We start from the raw sequence: 21,625 nt of genomic DNA, 5'->3' as shown, positions 1-21,625 counted from the left end.
TCTTTATCTTAGAAGACACTCTCGTATAAACAAGCAAGGAACATAAACAGATGATTCAAAAGGGCAAATAAAACATAACAAATAAGAGAAAATGTTCCACTTTGGTAGCGGTTAAAAAAATTTAGATAAAATAATAATTTTTCAAACTTATCAAACCAGAAGACTTTTTTCAAAAGACACCATTTAGTGCTCTCTGTGAGTGTGATGAAACTTGGTATGATGCTGGTAGAAAAGTTCAGTGGTCACAATTTTTCTGCCAAACAGTGTGGTGCTGTATAACCAAAGTCCCCCCTCCTTCTCAAATTGCTTGTTTCATTCCAGAAGATTATGTTATGGTTATCTTATGAAAGTGTTATAAATGTGAAGTTATCAATTTGAAAATATTTATCATAACATTATTAGGGTCAAACATGGAAACAATCTAAATATCCACAATGAGATAAAGTCAATGATAGTGGACCCCTTCATCAGATAGCCATTGAAATTTCTTTTTTTTTTTTTTGGTACTGGGGATTGAACTTGGGTCCTTGTGCTTGCAAGGCAGGCCACCGAACCACTGAGCTAAATCCCTGGCCCTTCCATTGAAATTTCTATAGAGAAGAAATAATACAGAAGTATTTATATCAAATTGGAGAAAGAAGCAGCATAGCAAATTATTATATTCGTTCTAATTATGTGAAGGAGCATAACCATAAAACTATGCAAAGAAACTGAAGTAGGAAATAGCATGATACTTACATGGTAAGAGTGATGATTCATATTTTGATTTTTGTTCTGTATTTTTATGATCAAACATTTCTTTTGTAATAGGGAAGCTTAATCCAAGATTATTCAGTACAGGCTCTTTGTATTTCTTTGTAGGCTTTTATTTGGTCACGTGATGTGGATTAGCCCACATGGATGGCTTTCTCTGAAGGCCCATGCAACCACACAGGTCACAGATGCAATACTAAACTACCCCTGTTTTTTCCCATTTCCTAAACATTCCAAATGTAGTTGATAGGACTCTCTGCCTCTGAGAACTGAGTATTAATTGCCCTTGAATTTCCCTGAGCATGCAAGAGAAGTTCAAATTTCTGCTGTATTTGTCCTTTGTGTCTTGTCCTCTTCTGAATCCTCTTTTATCTTCTCTGCTCCAAAAGATTTGCAACTAGGAGACTGGAGTTGATTTTCTTGTAATGTTATGTTTTTAGACAATGGGCCCTGCTTGGGATACAGAAAACCAAACCAACCCTACAAATGGCTGTCCTACAAACAGGTGAGCCAGGCCCAGCGTTTTAGAAAGGTTCTTTTGCTAATGTTTGTAGTATGCTGACTCACTTTGGCCTTTTTTTTGTTTTTGTTTTTGTTTCTCTTTTTCTTCCTCTCCCCACCCTGCCTCCTCTCTGTCTCTCTTCACAGGTGTCTGATCGAGCAGAGTACCTGGGTTCCTGTCTCCTACATAAAGGACATAAACCCTCACCGGACCAATTTATTGGCATCTTTGCTCAGAATAGGCCAGAGGTAACCATGTTGAAGATAACTAAGAAAATCTCCTCTGTCACACACACACCAATGCAGCACTCTGACACACACCGATGACTTACCAAAGCTGTTTAAAGATTTCATACTGCTTGTTCTTCTGGTTGAAAGAGTTGTACCTCAGAGCACCCTTAATTCCTGCAGAATGGTTAGGATTCTAGTCTAGATGTTTGGACTTTTACTTGCGAGTGTACCGTGGATCATTTTAAATCAAGCTGTTTGTTCTATGATGAAGAGAAGGGCATTCCAAGTTACTGCCAAAGGTGCTGTGGAAAAGGATTGGTTAGTATTAGAACTGGAACTTGCATGTTGTACTTGAACCAGTAAACCAGGGTACCCATGATACATAAGTCTGGCCTCCATCATCTTGCCACAGTAGTTTGGAAGCAGATGGTATCAAAGTCCAGGCAAATCATTGGGCCCAGTGTCCTCAAGAAAAGTCTTTGTATGATCTTTATGTTCACAAGTGCCAGTTTCTTTAGTAAGATTTTTCGATTAATCCCAAGAAGCACTGGCTACCTATTCCACTTTTTCCATAGTCAGCCTCAGTAAGAAGAGGTGACCTTAACCCGGATTAGGAATTTAACACCAAACTCAGTGTGTTAGTCTGCTTGGGCTGCTGTAATAAAACACACAGGTTAGGGTGTCAGCAGGTTTGAATGCACCCACTTCCTCCGTCTGATTGCACGTGCTCACTTTCTCATCACATCCTAATGTGGTCTTTGCTCTGTGCAGTGCATCCCCCGTGTCTCTTCCTCTTCTAGAGAAATAACCATCCTGTTAGACTAGGGTTCGTTTAACTTCACTTACCTACTAAAGTCCTACCTCAAATACAGTCATATTGGGGTTAGGGCTCCAACAGGACTGTTGGACAGGAGGGAAGAGACTCAACTAAGTCTGTCCTACCTAGACTGACCTTTAAGGCCCTCTGCTTGCAGGTTCTGACCCCCCTTTCCAATTTTATTTCCCGTTCCCATTCATGCTTGTTAATGTGTTTACACAGTGTATCATGTCTCCTATCTTTGTTCTCATCCTCCCTTCTTTGAATGTCTTACCTACTTTCATCTCCATAGTGAAATTCTACCAGTCCTCTAAAGCTCCATCTAATTTTCCCCAAGGCAATTCAAGACAAGCTTGAATTTGACCTCTGCCTCCCCTAGGCTTCTGGGTGTTTTTCATATCTCTTACACCTGGAACTGGACACACTTACCTTGGCGTTCCAGTCTACCTTTGCTTTACAGTCCCCTCTGTGTCTGCCTCATCTAACTTATTTAGCTACACTTTGTGGTAGTTCCAATGGCCTGCCAGGGAGCAATTTCTTTTTATATAAAAAGGACAGGCATTTTACATGAAATGTGCAGAATCAGCACTTTTTTGGCTGAATGAATGAACTAAACTCTTCCCCAGTCATTGTCCAGGACTTACTTGAACTCCTCTTTCCACAGTGGGTCATCTCCGAGCTGGCTTGTTACACGTACTCCATGGTGGCTGTCCCCCTGTATGACACCTTGGGACCAGAAGCCATTGTATATATTGTCAACAAGGGTAAATCTTTGCTCTTGCATTGCAACTTGATTCTTTCTCAGTTCTTTCTTACTCTCTGCTCTTTTTTTTTTTTTTTTTCTGATTTGAAATACTTGTGGCCAGAAAATAAGTGTTTCAGGCTTTTGGATTCTGTACTACTTAGGATATAATTTACAGGGAAATTATAAAAATGAAAGCCCATGAGGCAAAGATATGTTTCAATAAAAGGTTCGATGAAATGGTGTAAGATGTCCTGGTACAACAGTATAGTTTCGAGACAATTCTACTCTTTAAGCACACTGGATAAAAGTACTTGATTGACTAAAATCACTCTGGAGCCATAGATTTAATTTCTTACCTTTTATAAATTAATGTCAACACAACCAAAAGGCACCAGTGCCTATGGTTAATCTGTAGAAGAAAAATTGCTATGGTTAGAGAAACAAGTCTAAGATCAACAGGCAAGTAGCAGCCCTTTCATGTATCAAAGATGCTACTTTTTGTTGCTGAAATAGTGCATTGAGTAGATTCTCCTGAGCAATGGCTACCAAGGCAAGCTTTCTCTTTGTGCAAACATGAATTGCCTATCAGAAAAAATGCCAACATTTAGAATCATAAAATGTTTGTCTACTGAAAATTCCATTTCCCCCCCTACTTTCTCTTCAACTCCCTACTCTTCTCAAAATAAGACAGTAATCCATATATGTTGTCTGAATGACTCTTCTTGAGCATAAGAAATTTCATGATTCCTTTAGAAACTACAGAATTGGCAGCATTCAATAAAATTACATGTTTTCTTTATCAATTGATCGTATTAATGGAATGTTTCAGGTGGTACACTATACACTTGATTTTTAAGTGTAATCTTCTAGCTTAGGAATTTTTTTTTTTTTTGGTACCACGATTGAACTTGGGTCCTTGTGCTTGCAAGGCAGCAGAACCACTGAGCTAAATCCCTGGCCCCTAGCTTTGGAATTTTTGAAAGTCTCTTTCTTCTTGAAGGGTAATCAAGCACCTAGCAGAATAGGAGAGTGACCTCTGGCTCTATTTCCTTCTCAGCTGATATCCCCACAGTTATCTGTGACACACCCCAGAAAGCATCGGTTCTGATAGAGAATGTGGAAAAGAGCCTCACCTCATGCCTGAAGCTGGTCATTCTCATGGACCCCTTTGATGATGACCTGAAACAAAGAGGAGAGAAGTGTGGGGTTGAGGTCTTATCCCTCTTTGATGCTGAGGTATGGATCTGAATCTCACCATGCAGCTTGAAGGCTAGTCCAGCATCCTGAGCAATCTGCAGAAAATCTGCACAAAACACAGGGCTGCTGTTCTCCAAACACAGCCTACAAGGAGTGAATTGGACACGTTAGGAAGCTCAGAGAATGATTTCTTCAACATAACTCAGAAACTCATGCCAAGGGAAGCGGAAAAGTGCTGTGGCCAGTTGCACAGACTTCTGAATGAATTATATTTGAATTCAGAGCTCACTACCAGTTGAGGATGTGGCCCAGCTTCACGTTCCAGCTTCTCTAATCACAGTGCAGCTCTAATAACCTACGTTAGGTGACATTAGGCAAATGATTCCATATCTTCCTTTCCCCATTCAAAAAAACTGGATAATAATAATCCCTACCTCACAGAGTTGTTGGTAGAGTTAAATTTGTTAATATGTGCACATTTCTCAGGAAACGACAAGTTGTAAGTTCACATGTGTGTTACTATTCATTTTATTAAAGGAGAATTTAGTTGTGGTCCTAGATGACCAAACTTTACAAGTAGGGTGGGAAATTTCCATGTTTGGGATCTGCCTTCTTTAGGTTTATATTCTGGAGAATCTTTACCCTTTTTCCTGGGGCTTTTGGGCCCAATCTGGTTTGAATTTTGGGTAATATTCCTGTATATCCTTGTGGTCTCCTTGTGCAAAGGGAAAGAGAGGATTGCATTTGTCCTAATTGTGTCCATCTCAACAAATGCTTTTCTTCCCCCACCACCTCCATGTAGAATCTAGGCAAAGAGAACTTCAGAAAACCCATGGTAAGTTTTCTTTTGCTGAATTTGATTCTTGGCATAGTTAAATTTCAAAATGTATGGTAGACTAAGTCTTCATGCTTCCCGTTCCAGCCTCCCAACCCAGAAGACCTGAGCATCATCTGTTTCACCAGTGGAACCACAGGTCAGTGCCCCTGAGGCCCTACGGGAGCCCCTAGTCAGCTAGAAACATAGTGTTAGTTCCTGGCCACTGGTAGGCTGGTACCAATACCCTACCATGAGCCCTGTCCTGAGGGGCTTTCAACCTAAAGCTTTGAGCGTGAAATCCTGAATAAAGAAGTAAATAGATTTCACCAAGTACCATTACATGATAATGGATTTCAGGGGTCTTAAGGATGGTATCAGAAAGCCAGCCTCCCCCTCAGCCTACCACTGTCTCAGTTAGACATCACTGGGACAGTTTCATTCAATCAGGGTAGCTGAGTGATAGTTCTCTACTCAATGAGCCCATCTAGTAGAATACTTAATCATTTTAATGTAACCTGTGATGGTCCATAAACTACATTTATTCCAGTGTGCCTGACTTGTGAAATTTGTGATATCACTAGGTAACATTATTAAATCTGAGATCTCACACATATGAACAACCAAGAGGATTTCACTTGACATTTCCTCTTCTCTTATGTTCCTGAGATTATGGCTGTGTCCTTGCTGGCAGTAGGTCAATGATGCATTGGGTAGTAAAATCTCATGGGACATTAATCATTCCTAAACTGAGGCATATACATCCACAAAAGGACATAGTTACAGGAAAAAAAAAAAAGAAACTCGATCTCTGGAATAGAACCAGTTGAATCTAGCTTCTTTCAAGACCAAAGGCTAGCTATTAATTACATAAAGGATCTTTCTCTCTACGTATTTCCTACAGGTAACCCCAAAGGAGCTATGCTAACCCATGGAAATATTGCTTCAAATGTTGCTGGTTTTCTCAGAAGTGCTGAGGTTAGTGGTCAGTTGAAAAGAGGCTCTCATTAAAATGTGAATCTGTTATACTATTTTTATTCTTGAAGTTAGGTGAGGTACAAAGTGAGAGGGTGAAAAAAAAGCATATTAAAATCTCAAGTGTGGTCTTTGTCATCACAATATGTTTTCAAGCCTTAGTCTTTAAGGATCACTGCAAATCTCTATACTCCACAAAGTTCAACACATTCATGATAGAGCCATAATTCATATTCCGTGCTACTGGACTATATCTGCTCTATCACCAGTGATACAAGTTGCCTGATGGGACAGTCATGCAGGTACCATCAGTACAAGCCACTAGGAACATGTTAAAGTACCTCTTAGAGTTATCCTTGTATCACATGTGGCAGTCCTGAGAAGGGATAGTTTTTAAATCTCCATTAGAAGAGAAAGTTGGAATTAATTCACTGTGGTCTCCTTGTTCTCTAATGTACAGAGTGTTTTCCAGCCCACCTGCACTGATGTGACCATATCCTACCTGCCTTTAGCTCACATGTTTGAAAGAGTTGTACAGGTGAGTGTCCTGTGTTCCTAGCCAGGGACATAATATTCTTCATCCTTTCTCTGTGGGGTCAGGCATCGGCAGGGAGTTGGCTCACCTGACCCCTGCTCCTAGTAGTCCCCCCAGCTTGCAGTAGTGCCCTCCTCTGTTGAGTCAGTATGTGCCCCTTTCCCAAGGTTCCATGGGTCCGTTAAGATCTCAGCCAGGAGCTTACTGTCGGCCTAAAGAACCGAGCTGACTCATGAGACACTGTCTTTTTTTCACTTTGTTTTGGTTAGAATTTTTGAAAATATTTAAGCAGAGAGAAAAGGGAGTTGCTCCACAGAGAAGCAGGGAAAGAGCTTGATCCAGGTAAGGTACAAGGTGATACAAACAGGCATTTTCACACCACACCTGAGTGTGTACGATGGTGTTGCCCCCTCTGGGGGAGGCACTGTAGAAGAGCTCTCCTGGGGGTGGTCTCCAGGCTCCTCAGCTATTCTGAAGCTGATTCAGGAACAGACAGCAACATTAGCCTTTCAAAAACACAGGTAGTATGATGGGAAGGACCTCTTTCTGCTTCCCCTGAATATTTCTTCATCCAGCTTATGGTTGGTTGATGCATAGGACACTACAATGCAAGATCCATTTCATTGGGGTAAGATGTTTATGTGTGATTAATAAAAAAAGATTGTAATAAGTGTTTAAACCTTTTGACCTTTCCAAAATTGAGGTGGTCTTGCAATGGAAGGCATATCATAGTTTTAATTGGCAGTGTTTTGTCCTTGGTGCTACATAATGAACAGTGTCATAAGAAGGATGATATCTTAGACTGTCACACAGAGCTGTGGTGGAGTCAGGGTGTGGGACCCAACAGTTTCTCAGTGTGTTTCATCTGCCCTGTCACCTCAGCAGAAGTGCATTTCCATCCTTTCTTGGGGTAGGCACCCAGAATCCTGGGTACTGACTGGGGTGAGAGGTTGCACTACAGAGAAAAGTACCTATGAGCCTCAATCCTACCCAAGACAGGTCCCAGCTAAAGCCTTCCATTTCCTCTTGGTTTCAGGCTGTCGCGTACACCTGTGGAGCCAGAGTGGGGTTCTTTCAGGGAGACATCCGGATGCTGCCTGATGATATGAAGGCTCTGAAGCCCACGCTTTTCCCCACAGTGCCTCGCCTGGTTAACAGGGTCTACAATAAGGTACCAGCCTCGCTTTCACTGGACTCACCCCAGAAGGAGGGGCCATCCGCGGTCTAGGCCTGCACTAAGGCTCTGGGGGACTGCATACTTCTGGGGAAGAAGCCTCACCTGCAATTCCTCCCTACACGTATCTTCGTAAAGCCATATTTCCAAATGCCACCCTGAGAAACCATGATAGAGGAAACCCCCTTTCTCTGGGTAAGATTACTGATCTGAGGAAGGGCTCAACTCTGAGGCTTGGGGAGCCCCTCAGTGTTTTGCTGACTCACTGGGAATTTGCTACTCTGATTTACACATCTTGGCCATTGGGCTGCTTGCTGAGGGGCCTGGCTCCATGGTAAGCATTTCAGATGCATCCTCTCACTGAATTCTCACACAAACAGTAAACCACACTTGCTCTTATTATCTCAGATTGATAATAAGGAAATGAGCCTTGGAGTTAGAGACCTTCCCTAGAGGCATTATCTCATAAGGGTGGGCTAGAACCAACTGCCACCTAGTAGTTTGAGCTGTCATTGGCGACTGCTCATGAGGGTTTGCAAAATGCTGATTTTTCTATTTCTAATTCTGTAATTCCTCTTGTATTCATTAAGCCTTAACAAATACTTTCTTTTCCTTAATTTTTCAGGCTTCAGAATAATCAATTGGTGCCTTAGCAACCTTTAAAAGTGGCCAGTGAAAGTTTTCTCATATCATTATGAACTCATGATTTGCATTTGTATGTTTAATTGATTTTAGCCATTTTTCTTGATATTCAAATGGTCCCGATCTCAGAAGCTGGGAACTCCCCTGGGGTTGTTCATGTGTCCTTTTGACAAGACCCCAGCAGTCTTTGATAGGTTCCTTGCCTTCTGGCACAACAGTGTGTCCTAGGAGCTCATCTTACGTATTTCTGACCCAAGTCCTAGATTGACTGATTTCTTTGAGTAACCATTGGAGCTGAGATTTGAAGCCAGGCAATCTAACAACTCATAATTCCACAGGCCCGAAGCTGTCTGGAAATAACATGAGACCATTGTTCGCTCACTTTGCAGACCCTCCCTCTGATACTCTGATATTCCCTTTCACACTTGGGACTCTCCCCAGAGTCCAACCTGGGGCTCCAAAGGCAGAGAGGGCAGCATTCCAGAACTTGGCAACACATGGATATTGAAAGCCTTGGTTTCTAAAAGAACTGCCAACATTTCCAACAGCTCTTCATCATACAGTAGAATCATTAGATGTGGTTACTGTGGGTTTTTTATTTGTGGTGTTGGATTTTTTTATTTCAGAGAGGTAGTATTTTATAATATTGTCATAATTCATGACTTCTTTCTAGAACTTATTTTAAGTGGAGGACTTCATTCATATGAATTTCAATTCTACATCTTTATCAGTGAACTTGTTAGGAGGAAAATAAGTCTTGTGAAGGTTGGGAAAGGTAAATTTCTTATTGAGAGAGGTACCAGGCGTGAGATGATACAGCCAGCATCTTCAGGATACGGATATTGAAGACAGATGCCAAATGCAGGTAAAGTGAAAACGTTACAGGCATGAGTAGATGCCTAGAGACTGGAGCACAGTTTGCCTTAGAAGTTGAAGATGAGCCAGGCACGATGCCTGGAACACCAGCTACTCAGAAGACTGCAATAGTAGGATCAGGAGTTTGAGGTCAGCCAGGGAAACTCTGGGAAATCTGTCTCAAAAAATAATAATGAAACAAAAAAGACATTGAGAATGAGCGGTCGTTGTTGTCTGGAGGCCCAGAAATAGAAGCAGAAACACAGAAAATGGCTGGAGAGGCAGCCTTCTGCTCTTGAACTAAAAAGAACTTTGGTTTTCTTCAATCTGATCTTCAGTACAGTGAAGGCTTAAAGGCTGGAATATGGAATTTGGGATTTAATTTTGGAAAGAAAGGGGTAGGGAAGGTAAGAGTGGATGGATGATGGATTGTAGAGTCACAGTGATGTCAGGTCAGGAAAACCAGGGAAACTGTGAATTGGGAAAACATTGTCCAGTGGTTAAGCCCAAAGGGGAGAAATAGTCTAGGTAGCTTAGTCTTGAATTCTGTATGATGTGGTGAAGGTCCTTTTGTTATTGAGAAAGTGTAGGGTAAAGGAGAGATGGGAATTGTTTTTATTTTGTTTTGTTTTTTGAGACAGGGCCTCACTATGTAGTTGAGGCTGACCTGGAACTCATTATGTAGCCCAGGCTGGTCTTGAACTCACAGCGATCCTCCTGCCTCAGCTTCCCAGAGTGCTGGGGTTACAGGCGTGCGCCACCATGACCAGCAGATGGCAATTGTTTTTAAAAATCAGATTCTTAAGACCTTTTGCAAAATTAAAAGCCCAGGGGTGGTGTTCATTGAGTTGCTTTTTGACCTAATTTTTTATCCAGTGACTTTGCAGGCAGGCTTTCTTTACCACCTTTTGCTTATTTCAGTTGTCAAAGTTGTTTGCCAAGGAACAGAAATATTTATCTCTGCCTGTCTATCCTAAGCTCACTTCCTTCTGAGGGTGGCTACACTTTTCTGGAGTCATGATCATTCAGGGACATAATTCACGATTGTGGGACACTGCCTTATGAACTAGAAGGCACCACTGCTTCCTTACTAACACATGACCTTAGTGACTATGTCTAGTAGTTTCCAACTACAAGGAATTACCTCCCTGCAGGTACAAAATGAAGCCAAGACACCCTTGAAGAAGTTCTTGTTGAACTTGGCTATTGCCTGTAAATTCAATGAGGTGAAAAATGGTGTCATCAGGCGCGACAGTTTGTGGGATAAGCTCGTCTTTGCAAAGATCCAGGTAGGTTAGACGGGTTCTGGATGAGCCAATCAAATGCCAGGCCGCTCACTACTCACTGAACTTTGCTTTTCCTTGATGGCTAAGTGTTATTTTAACTGGAGGTCATGTTGTACTTTTGTCCACCAACCTTGCAACTAAAGAAATTGGCCTAAAAGCATAAAACAAATTTTATTTAGGACTAGCCCTCTCTATTATTCTCCTACATGGTTTGTGGACATTATAAGCCATTTTATAGGCCCCCAAACATAAATTTTTAGAGGAACTTAAAGAAAACATGTAAGTTCTGGTTTCAAGTACAGAGGGTGGTGACGATAATAGCTAACATTCTAAATGTTTTGTTTTGGTTTTTCTACAATGCTAGGTTCTTTTCTAAGTGTTTGTAAATTAACTAGTTAATTCTTATAACAACAAGCTATTGTACCCATTTTCAGTGGAGGAATCAGGAGGCAAAAGGGTCGATTTCAGAGGTCTTTTTGCTTTGTTTTGTTTTCCATTCTACTGAACAGAACAGCCTGGGTGGGAGGGTTCGCTTGGTGATCACTGCAGCCGCCCCCATCTCCAGTCCAGTCTTGACCTTCTTCCGGGCAGCAATGGGATGTATGGTAAGATTTTATTTTTGTATATCTAGAGCTCACTATTAAAAATAAAAAATGAAAACACAGCTGCAAAATACCAGTGAGAAAGTCACCCAAAATCTCAAGACCAAAAGAAAATATCTTCCAAGTCACCTCCTCATGCATCTGTATATAGAAATTTTTACACAGTGGAATTAGTATTCTAAAATGCCCATTTAACCGTACTTGTTAGCATTGCTCCTTTTCAGATAAAAATCTACATCATTTTAATGTTTTCAAAATAGTTTATCAAATTCACTCAAATAGTGAGTTTGCTATTGATAAATACTTGAGTTGTTTACCACTTTTCACTGTTGTAATCAATAAAATGACAAGGACACGTGTGTCCTTTAGTATGTGTGCAGTTATCAATTTAGAATAAATCCATGAAAATAGACATTACTAGGCCAAAGTACATATGTATATGTGTGCTCATATACTTTAAAAAATATAGTAATGTATATTATCAGGCTTTCCTCCAGAAAGATCTAGCCTTTTAAATACATCCCTACAAATAATGTATAAGCTTCATTTCTGTACATTTTTGCTAGTAACGTGTCAGTTATATAAGCCTTAGTCAATTGGTCATCTCTAAATGAAAAACTGTATTGTAGAGTTGTTTCTTTAATTAACACTGAGCTTCTTTTCTATTGCTTATTGACATTTGTGTGCCTTTCATGAATTACTCTTCCTTAAGAAAAATGGACAAAGGGTGATTTGATTCTCTTTCATATTGCTTTCTAAGAATTCTTCATATAACAATAAATTAATGTTTGTTGTACTGAAAGTATTTTTCTTAGGTTCTTTCTTCCCCCCTTTATATTGCTACATAAGTTGCAGATGTTTAGGTAGTCAAATTGATTAAGGCTTTCTCCTCATAGTTTTTTAATTGCTTAGATAGGACTCATTAATCCCCAGTATTGCATAAGACTCGTTTCATGCATTTTCTGATAAACTTGTGGTTTTACATTTTTGTCCATTTATATCTCTGCTCCACCTGGAATGGGTATGGAGCCTGGGCGTGGATAGTATTCGTCCCCTTCCCATGAAATGGATGCTAATTTGCCTATTCAGCCAACCATGCACAGTATAAACAAAATAGAGAACAGACACAGGCTTATGTTCACAGAAAATGTCCCTATGCATACAACCACAATCAAAATAGATCCTGAACTGATACCAGGGCTAGGCAGAAGTCCTTTAGGTTTTCAAACTACCATCTTCTTAGTCATTCTTAATACTCTCCTTCAGTCCCTAAGAACAGTAGATTAAAAAGTCCTGCTCTCACCTCACTCCTAGAAAAGTCTTCTGCAAGTTGCTTCCTGTCACTAGTGTTCCTCCGTCCAGACTATCTTCAGTGCCAGGGTTAGTAAATTGCAGCACAGGCCAAGCCGAGTCTGCTGCATGTCTTTATAAATGAAGTTGTATTGGAGCCCATCCATATTCAGTCATTTACACACAGTCTATAACTGTTTGTCTGTTATGCTGCCAGAGTTAGTTGTTGAGACACAGACCATAAAGCTGAAAATATTTACTGTCTCACCCTGTGCAGAAAAGGTTTGCCAACCCCTGGTCTTTATCATAGCTAGAGTTATTTTCCTTTAAAAATGTTGCTCCATTTCTTCAGGTCATTCAGCAGTGTTCCATTGCCTGGGTTCAGGTCCATTTGCCACTGGGTTGCACGTCACTTGTTAACTTGCATTTTCTCAACCGCTCCAAATGCCATATTTTTCATGTAGGCTTTTGTACTTTTCTCTTTTGTTGAACCCTTTTAATTTTCTAGTAAACCCTCAGCTGTAAAGACTTAGCAGCTGGGGCACAAATTTAAGGTATAAAACTAAGTGTCCTCCAATCCTGAGAGGCCTGGCTTTCCTGGCCACAGGGCCTGACCAGCGCATACTTCATTTTGAGCACATCTGAAAGATCTTTGGTTTCCCAGGTGTTTGAAGCTTATGGTCAAACAGAATGCACGGCTGGTTGTACAGTTACATCACCTGGGGACTGGACCTCAGGTAGGGCCTTCATCTGCGGGGCGGTGGGTGCAGTGATTGGGAGAAGTGTTCTACCTGGACTAGCACTGAGGTGTTTAGATCATCTCGATTCTTTAGACCAACGTAGCAAGTGTGAAGTTATGGGTCCACACTTGCCTATCTTGACTATCCAGCATTGGTGCTAGGTGATTTTTCAGCCCCGTTTTCTTAGATCCATAGTGTCTCAGAAATATGGCTGGAAGTTTTGTGCTTTCCCAGCTGATTCAGTGTGGTGTGTTCTAGGTCACGTTGGAGCTCCTATGTGCTGCAATTATGTGAAGTTGGAAGATGTACCTGACATGAACTACTTTTCAGTGAATAATGAAGGCGAGGTGGGAAGGTCAAGCCATGTGGTCAGAGAATCGTGTTGGGGGGGCTCCTTGCATATTTGTAAGGAGGCTTGGGTTTGACTTGAGACATCTGTCCAGAAATGAAATATCTCTGAGCCTCACTTTCTTGTCCCCTATAATGGAACTAAAATGTAGTGTTCTTCATGCTGTAGTGGAATCCCCTGAATGAGTACAATAGAAACAGGTGTCTCATAAAGTGCCCTTTCTGGGAGAAGCAGCTTTGCTCTTGTCACTACCTTCTTCTTCCTGGTACACAGATCTGCATCAAGGGCCTCAATGTGTTCCGAGGATATCTCAAAGACCCCGAGAAGACACAGGAAGTTCTGGACAAAGATGGCTGGCTTCACACTGGAGATATAGGTTGCTGGCTCCCAGTGAGTACTTTGTAATTCCCAGAAGTCTATGCTGCTGGACTGGAGAGCACAATTTGCCTATTGCAAGAGAAGCAGGAATGCGAGTAGCATAATCAGCCAAGGCAGCTGGAGGGGAGTAAGTTTATTCTACCTGATGTGTGGCTTTCTCCTCCTGTACAGAAGGGCATAGCAGTTGAAAGTAGGTGGGGAAAAGGGAGATCTGTGTTCTAGTTATAGCTCTTTCATGGACTAAAATGTGAAAACCTGAAAAATAGCTTAATGTGTGACCTGGAGCTGCCAAAACTAGAGAGGCTTTCTTCCCCAGGGCGAGAGTACTTGCTACTTTGACTACAGTGTTATAGAAGACAAGAGGTAGACAGGTTGAAGGGTTTTTTCTTTTCTTGTTCATTCCCAAGTACAAAGTCAGCAGTAGCTAATAGTATAGGCCCTGTTTCCAGACCCACATTAAAGGTGGGGTTCTTTGAAAGGTCATATAGTCCTGAACCTTGGAATTGGCACGGATCCCTTGTAGTGGAACACATTTCTTCATGGCCACGAGGTAAATAGGTGACTTCTCTGGGAAAGGGGTAAAAAGGAATAGAAGTCTGTTCTTTTTTTTCCTCCCTTGTCTTTTCTTTTTACTTTTCTTGAGTCAAAAATTGAAATCTGATAATTCCATGCACCCACAACTTTCACCTTTTGTGAGTTTCAAAGAGATGTTTTTTTCCCAATTCTTAAAGATACATCAAACAAGGAAGTAGGATTTCTAAACCAAATGTTTGCAGAGGCCAGTGTTTGCCTCTCAGTGGCCTTTATAGCTTCTCTCTAGAGTGGACACAGAGCTTTTTATGGCTTTGCTTGCTGATAAACAATTACCAATGGTTGCTGTCAATCCCATCCTTTTTCCTAGGAAGAGAGGAAATTATAGCATGGTCATGGGGAAGCCCTCAAGCCCCCAGAGGGGATTTCTTTCCAAAAGGTCTCCTTTCTGGGTAGTTTTCTTTGAGGGCTGGGGTAGGGTGGTGCATAGCTGTAACCTTGGCTGCTCAGACTGACAGGGGGATTAGAAGTTCAAAAAAAGAAGAAGACAGTGCTGTGGTATGAAACTGTGAAAGTGTAAATAAGGATCAAAATGTATAATAAATAATGTGAAATAGGAAGAAAAGATCCAAAGGGGAAGTAGAAGGGGTAAGGGAAAGGAATATGAGCAAAGGAAAAGGTGGAAACAAAGTCTTTGTAAATAGGGAAGAGTGTAGGGGTTGAAGGGAGAGCAGGGAATGGGGAAAAATAAGAACCAAGATACATCACTTAAAGGTACAAATTCCCAATGATGAATATTATCATATTGTATACCTAAAATGTAACAAACTTAATGGATAATAAAAAAAGAACTCAGGGTGGGGATACAGTTCAGTGCACTGGCCATATGTGCAATGCCAGTACCAGCAAGGAGGAAGGGATTCTTTTTCTACTGCAAGCTAGGGGAGTGGGAATGTATGTAGGCCTTAACTTCTTTCTTGCTTACTTCAAAATTTAAGGGCAATTCAAAGAATGAGACCTTCAGGAACATGGTTCTAATGACACCACTGTTCATAGCTTTTGGTCTCATTGTATCTTGCTAACATGTTTCTGTTTAATAAGTGTCCCTGCTCGTATAAGCTGAGGATGAAGGCAGTAGATATGTCCCCTTACTGAGGTTATAAAAGGCCACTCCTTATTAATCACCTTCAGATAATGTTAGGCTGACTTGATGAGTCAGCCTTGATGGTTCCAGGGTTGGTTCAATTTGTTGCCCTTAGAATGTACTCATGGGGATTGCATTTGCCACTTGTCCTGATTCTACAGTTCAAATCCCTAAGAACATAAGCTCCTCAGAGAAATTAAGCTCAGAGAAGCAACGTTGTGAACGACCTCTGGTGACTGGTCAGAGAGGCCACCCAGCCCTGCTCTTGTCCTAACAAGCCCAATAACTAACCTGCCTAATTAGTGCAGTGGAGCTGTTTCAGCCTGCTCCTGGGTCTATCAGGAGGGCAACAGCGAGGGATCAAGGAGGGGAAGAGCTAACTAATTCAGCAGTCTTAGGAAAAAAACTCTTTCCCTATTCCAGAGAATTCTGCAGAGGAGTAATTGGAAATGGAAAGCTGCAAAATTTCTTTCTTGATGAGGCAACTATTTGCTTAATCCCACCAGTTCCCAGAGACCATTTCTGAGACTTTCCAGAGACATACAGTATAAAACTGACTCTTGCTAGAAGCTGCTTCCCCTTTCCCCAAAGCCAAGAAAGAAAAATAGTCTCCAAAGTCTCTTGAGAAATTGACTTTTTAAAAACATTTCAGATGGGAAATGTTTTTTGTTAGTACATTTGTAGTGCATAATGATCACACTCTTCCTGAGGAGCTGGTGCGTGTACATAACGCATTCCAATTCTTTTTTCATTCTCTTCCTTTCCCTCCCTTTCCCTCTACTGTCTCCTGATCCCCTTCTTTTGCAAAAGAACTTTCTTCCTATTTACTATTATCTTTTATTTTACTCTTTGTATAAATTTGAGGTTTCTCATATAAGTGAAACCATTTAATATTTAAGCTTGTGTGTCTGATTTATTTAATGTTACAGTTGCCAGTGCATCCATGTCCCTAAGAATGACCAGATGTACCCTTCCTTATGGCAGTCGTACTCCCTTGTGTATAAATACCGCACTTTATTCATTTATCTGTTGGAGGAGATACAGGCCACTTCCAAGATTTAGCTATTGAGTTGTGCTGTGATAAACATGGGTAATCACATAGTACTGTAAGATGATGTTTTTAACTCTGCTGTTTGGAAGCTGCCTAGGAGAATAGCTCAGTCAAATGGAATTCAAATTTTTAGGGTTTTGAGGAATTTCCAGACTGATTTCTATAATGGCCGTACCAGTTTACGTTCCCATCAACAATGTAGAAGTGTTCCTTTTCTGACTGCAGCCCCTCTAACATTTGTTATTTGATGTCTTGGTGATAGCCATTCCTTTTGATTGGACTCTCAGTGTTTTAATTTGCATTTTTTCTAATGGCCAGAGATGTTGAAATTTTTTCATGTGTTAATTGGCTATTTATACTTCTTCTGATAAGTATCTGTTCATTTCAGTTGCCCACATTTTGGTTGACCACGGAGGTTTATTAAGTACTGTTTTGTATGTATATCATTGTATAGTTTAAAATAAATTAATATAATTTAGTTATTTATCTTTGGTGGTTGTTTACAAGGTTTACAATGTTTCTGAAACTGATGTCATAGTAGCTGACTTTAAATTCCTTTTACCATCAACTTTAGGGGGGAGTCTAATTTTTATTAGTTCTTTATATATTCTAGGTACTATTCCTTTCAGGAATGGCTTTAAAATATTTTTCTCTTTCTATAAGTTATCTCTTCACTCTGTTGGCTGTTTCCCTTGGCGTGCAGAAGATATGACCCCATTTGTTGATTCTTGATGTTATTTCTTGTGCTACCAGGATTCTGTTCAGAAAGTCCTTACATACACCTATGCCAAGAGTTTTGCCTATTTTATCTTCCGGCAGATTAAGTGTTTCTGCTTTAACATTTAGATTTTTGATTCATTTTGATTTCAGTTTTGTACATGGTGAGATACAGGTCTAGACACAAATCTATCTGCATGTGGACTGCCAGTTTTCCTTGGACCATTTGTTAAAGAGGCTGTCTTTCCTCCATATATTTTGGCCCCTCTGTCAAAGATTGACAGCAGAACATGACTGGGTTGTTTCTGCATGCTCTGTACCACTGATTCTCGTGTCTGTTTCTTGGCCAGTACTGTGCTGTTTTTATAGCTTTGTAATATAACTTGAAGTCAGGGATTGTGATTCCTCCTGCTTTGTTCTTGTCTTCCAGGATTGCTTTTACTATTCTGGGTCTCTTTTGGTTCCATATGAATTTTAGGTTTTTTTCTCAAGTTCTGAGGAGTGCTACTGGTATTTTGATTGGGATTGTGTTAAATCTGTGTATCAGTTTTGGAAATATGGCCATTTTTGACAATCATTCTGCCTACACAAGGACAGAATATCTATTTTCTGATGTCTTTGATCTAATTTTTCAGAATACTGTAGTTTTCTTGTAGACATCTTTCACTTCCCTGTTTAGGTTAATTCCTAAGCATTTGATTTTGGGGGGTGTTATTTTGAATAGTATTAATTTCCTAATTTCTTTCTCAGTGAGTTCATTATTGGTGTACAGGAACAAGAAATCAACTTTAAAGCAAGATAATACCTGTGACTTTCCTAAACTACCAAATGACACCACTCCTAGAGTTCAAAAGTACTGATGCTTTTATCTGCCTCATACAGAATGGGACTCTGAAGATCATTGACCGGAAAAAGAACATTTTCAAACTGGCACAAGGAGAATATATTGCTCCAGAGAAGATCGAAAATATCTACACCAGGAGTGGTCCAGTGTCACAAATTTTTATTCATGGGGACAGCTTACGGGTATTATACTGTTTAACCATAGACATTTTCAGGTGAAGGCCATGCTAGTTCCTATAGCGACTGGGAATTTGGACAGGTGGGTTCAGGATGAGAAGATCCAGCTTCCAGGACTAAAGAAATAAAGGATATTCTGAATCTCAAATAAGGCGATATTAACAAAAAACATTTTTGAAGCTCTGATGGACTTTGTAAACAATTCAATAGAATTGTTAAAACAGCTCTACTAAAAGGTAGCTTTTATTCCGATCGCAGCCCACCTCACACTAAGTTTTGACTCCAGGAATTCCGCTGGCACAACAAGCTGTTGAACACATAGTATACGTAAACTTGGCTTTTTTTTTTTAAATTTTGGTGGGAGTCGCGGGTGAGAATGTTGAGATGGATGGGACAAAGGTTCTTGACACTTATGGCTACCACCTCTGAAGATTCCGAGTGGGTAGAGACCGTCTTTGTGATGATGTTGAGTGGGAGTGGGATTGGAGCTTCATGGGGCTTTGGATCGCAGTGAGAAAGGACACAAGTATTTGAAGCTTGGGGGTGATAGAGGAATATAACTCACTCATGCCCTTGCACCTCTTGTGTCCTCTCTACAGTCGTCCTTAGTAGGAGTGGTGGTTCCTGACCCAGATGTGCTTCCCTCATTTGCAGCCAAGTTTGGGGTTAAGGGGTCTCTTGAAGAACTGTGCCAGTCCAAAGTAAGTCTGGTTTAGAAAACCGAATGCACACCCATTGGCCCATCAGGAAGAGCGGAATCTTCCTGTTTCTGTGACAAGTTAACTACAGCCCAACTAAGCTGAATAGTTTCATTAGCCTGTAAAATAGGGAGTTTAAGAACAAAACAAAACTCTTTCTTATGGTAATACGTTCTTTGTAGGAAACAAAAGAGAATTGGAAAATAAGAATAAAAATGTCATTCAAAGTAAATCCCTATTAACATTTAATTTTCTTCTTGAGTGATATTAGGCACATAATGTGATTGTACATACCTTTATATCCTGCTTTTATCTCAGTCATCTTTTGTAGGCATTTTTTGTTGGCCCTTGCTTAGCCTTTCATTTAGCATCTTTTGCAAATGGCCATATTTTAAAGGATGCTTTGTATTTTAGATTGTAAAAGAAGCCATTTTAGAAGACTTGCAGAAAATCGGGAAAGAAAATGGCCTTAAATCCTTTGAACAGGTATGTATTGTTGATGTTATCCAGGTTACTTGTCATACTAGAAAGTTTTATTTAACGTTTCCATTCCTAAAGAAGTTTAAATAGATAATTTTCAAAGAATTTGATTTTAGATTTTGAATCCTTAACCACAAGTGGTAGTAACCATTTGTAGTTGGACATATAGTCCCTGTTTGCTGTTCATTATCCATTCTCCCTATTCATTTCTTCCCAAATTGTAAGTGTGAGAACGGGCATGGTTACTGTCTTTACCCTCCACTGTGTCAAGCTCACTTCTATAAGGTGAAATAGTCTTTGAAATTCTTCACAGCAAAAGACCGTGCAGAAAAGTTCAGATCACTAATAAGCATGTATGCCTGTGTTCATGTCACCTACTAGGTCAAAAACATTTTTGTTCATCCGGAACCATTTTCCATTGAAAATGGACTCTTGACACCAACATTGAAAGCAAAACGAGGAGATATCGCCAAACACTTTCGGACCAAAATTGACAGCTTGTATCAGAGTATCCTGGAGTAGGCTGAGGTACTTACGGCTGATGGGGATGGATCATGACAGCCTGCTTGGTGCTCTGGGCTGCCTTGTGAGAATCTGGATTAAAACCTGTTCTTCCATTCATTTTACCATTCCCCCTGTTGTTTTGCCTACAGAACTATCAAACTCTGGCTTTTGCTTTTCAATACTGACTTATTATAATGCCAAAGCACAGCCTTGAAATAAACAAATCCTGTTCTTCCTAACTTAAATGTTGCTGATGAAAAGACTTCAGAGGGCTACTTTTACCCATGTGGCTTTTTTCAAGGTCCCAGTTTTGTTCTGTATCCTTTCCTTACCAACTCAGAGCCATTATTTTTTGTGATCCCTAGTTCTAGGGTCTAAAACAGTGATGGCAAACCCGCTGGTCTAAAAGATCCATTATGTTTCGTCCTTATTTTATAGTAAAACCTACCTTGCCTAAACCTCTTCAGGTTAACATTAAGAGATCTTTAAGTTCTGAAAAGCTGTTTTCAGGTTATTTCATAAATCCACTAAAATGTGAGTTTTAACCTATCAGATCTGTGAGGCAAATGTCTTCTATGTACTCTGTATACACTATAATCTAGATCGGGGAAAACTGATTATACCAAGCAAATTCTAAATCCCCTAGATTTCTGTCTTGGGAGTATTAGAAGTTGGGCCTGGGACATGTCCAAAAAGGAACGCTGTTTGTTACCTGGAGTGGTAGATGGTGACCGAGTCTGCTCTTTACAGTTGGCTGCTGAGCTGGAAGCTGCGGGAGAGTCAAAACATATCCCGTAACTTTTCCAGTAGATGAAGCAAGCACTGAAGAAAACCTTGCTGCACTGGGAACAAATATCTATGGGCAAACATACTGTCCATACCTTACCTTATCTTCTGTGAAGGAACCAACTGATTTTTTTTTTAATCCACACTCCGGCTGCTGCTGTACCTTACCGCCAGATAATAAATACATGGTGCCTCTACTTGTAAAGGTGCAAGCTTTAAAATAAACTATTGCAGATACTTTGTGGTGTTTGTTGCCTCACGGACCATGAGAATGTCTTAAATAAGGATCACCTTCAACATCAAGGTACCTAGTGAGTCTCACATGTGCCTGCACACTAGAATTACCGGGAAGTTTAAAAAGACACTAATGCCCAGGTGCTGTGCCAAGGGACTCTGAGCTAACTGGCCCGAGGTACTACGCAGGTAGGCGAATTGCTAAAAAGATGAGTATAGTATGCAACTGAGTTTGATAATTATTGAAGCAAAGGAAATTGAGAGGATCAGTCCTGCTTATCCCAGCCGTAACAAACATCAGCCAAGCCAAACGCTCAGCACCAATTTCTTTCCTCCTTTACCACCTTATTGTATTCTGACTTTGACTAGTCTCTTTCAGGCTTCTAACTGGAGTTAAGAAGAATGTTCTAGGTTGGTCTTTCAGGACCTTGAGCCTAGAAAAGATGAAATGTCTCTGCATGAGTTGGAAACAAAAAGGCAGGAATGTGTAGGGTTCTCTGTGATTGGCTTCCTCTCACCCTTTGACTTCCCCTCTGTTTCCTCCCCCAACTCACTCCAGCCAACCCTCACTGCTGC

General features: G+C 40.6%; 1 protein-coding gene across 3 annotated transcripts in view; it reads left to right on the top strand.

Annotated features, from left to right (window-relative positions):
- The window catches only part of Acsl5 (acyl-CoA synthetase long chain family member 5), a 45,001-nt gene extending 23,816 nt beyond the window's left edge, over positions 1–21,185 (top strand). For 2 of the 3 annotated variants that reach the window (XM_010634618.3, XM_010634619.3), the window contains 19 exons: positions 1,194–1,258; positions 1,402–1,503; positions 2,967–3,066; positions 4,105–4,283; positions 5,047–5,079; positions 5,167–5,218; positions 5,963–6,036; positions 6,494–6,571; positions 7,605–7,739; positions 10,394–10,528; positions 11,035–11,130; positions 13,082–13,154; positions 13,416–13,504; positions 13,780–13,896; positions 18,210–18,353; positions 18,947–19,048; positions 19,460–19,531; positions 19,907–20,053; positions 20,780–21,185. In XM_010634618.3, coding sequence (XP_010632920.1) covers positions 1,194–1,258; positions 1,402–1,503; positions 2,967–3,066; positions 4,105–4,283; positions 5,047–5,079; positions 5,167–5,218; positions 5,963–6,036; positions 6,494–6,571; positions 7,605–7,739; positions 10,394–10,528; positions 11,035–11,130; positions 13,082–13,154; positions 13,416–13,504; positions 13,780–13,896; positions 18,210–18,353; positions 18,947–19,048; positions 19,460–19,531; positions 19,907–20,047 — 1,787 coding nt within the window. In that variant the 3' untranslated portion in view covers positions 20,048–20,053; positions 20,780–21,185. The remainder of the gene's footprint in view (positions 1–1,193; positions 1,259–1,401; positions 1,504–2,966; positions 3,067–4,104; positions 4,284–5,046; positions 5,080–5,166; positions 5,219–5,962; positions 6,037–6,493; positions 6,572–7,604; positions 7,740–10,393; positions 10,529–11,034; positions 11,131–13,081; positions 13,155–13,415; positions 13,505–13,779; positions 13,897–18,209; positions 18,354–18,946; positions 19,049–19,459; positions 19,532–19,906; positions 20,054–20,779) is intronic. The other variant, XM_010634617.3, reaches the window with a different exon arrangement.
- The last annotated feature ends 440 nt before the right edge of the window (positions 21,186–21,625 follow it).

This window comes from Fukomys damarensis, unplaced genomic scaffold, assembly GCF_012274545.1.
Source record: "Fukomys damarensis isolate Sample0158 unplaced genomic scaffold, DMR_v1.0_HiC HiC_scaffold_8, whole genome shotgun sequence".
Classification (NCBI taxonomy): Eukaryota; Metazoa; Chordata; class Mammalia; order Rodentia; family Bathyergidae; genus Fukomys; species Fukomys damarensis.
The sequence above is the reverse complement of the archived record's forward strand: the minus strand, read 5'-3'. Positions and strand labels throughout refer to the sequence as shown.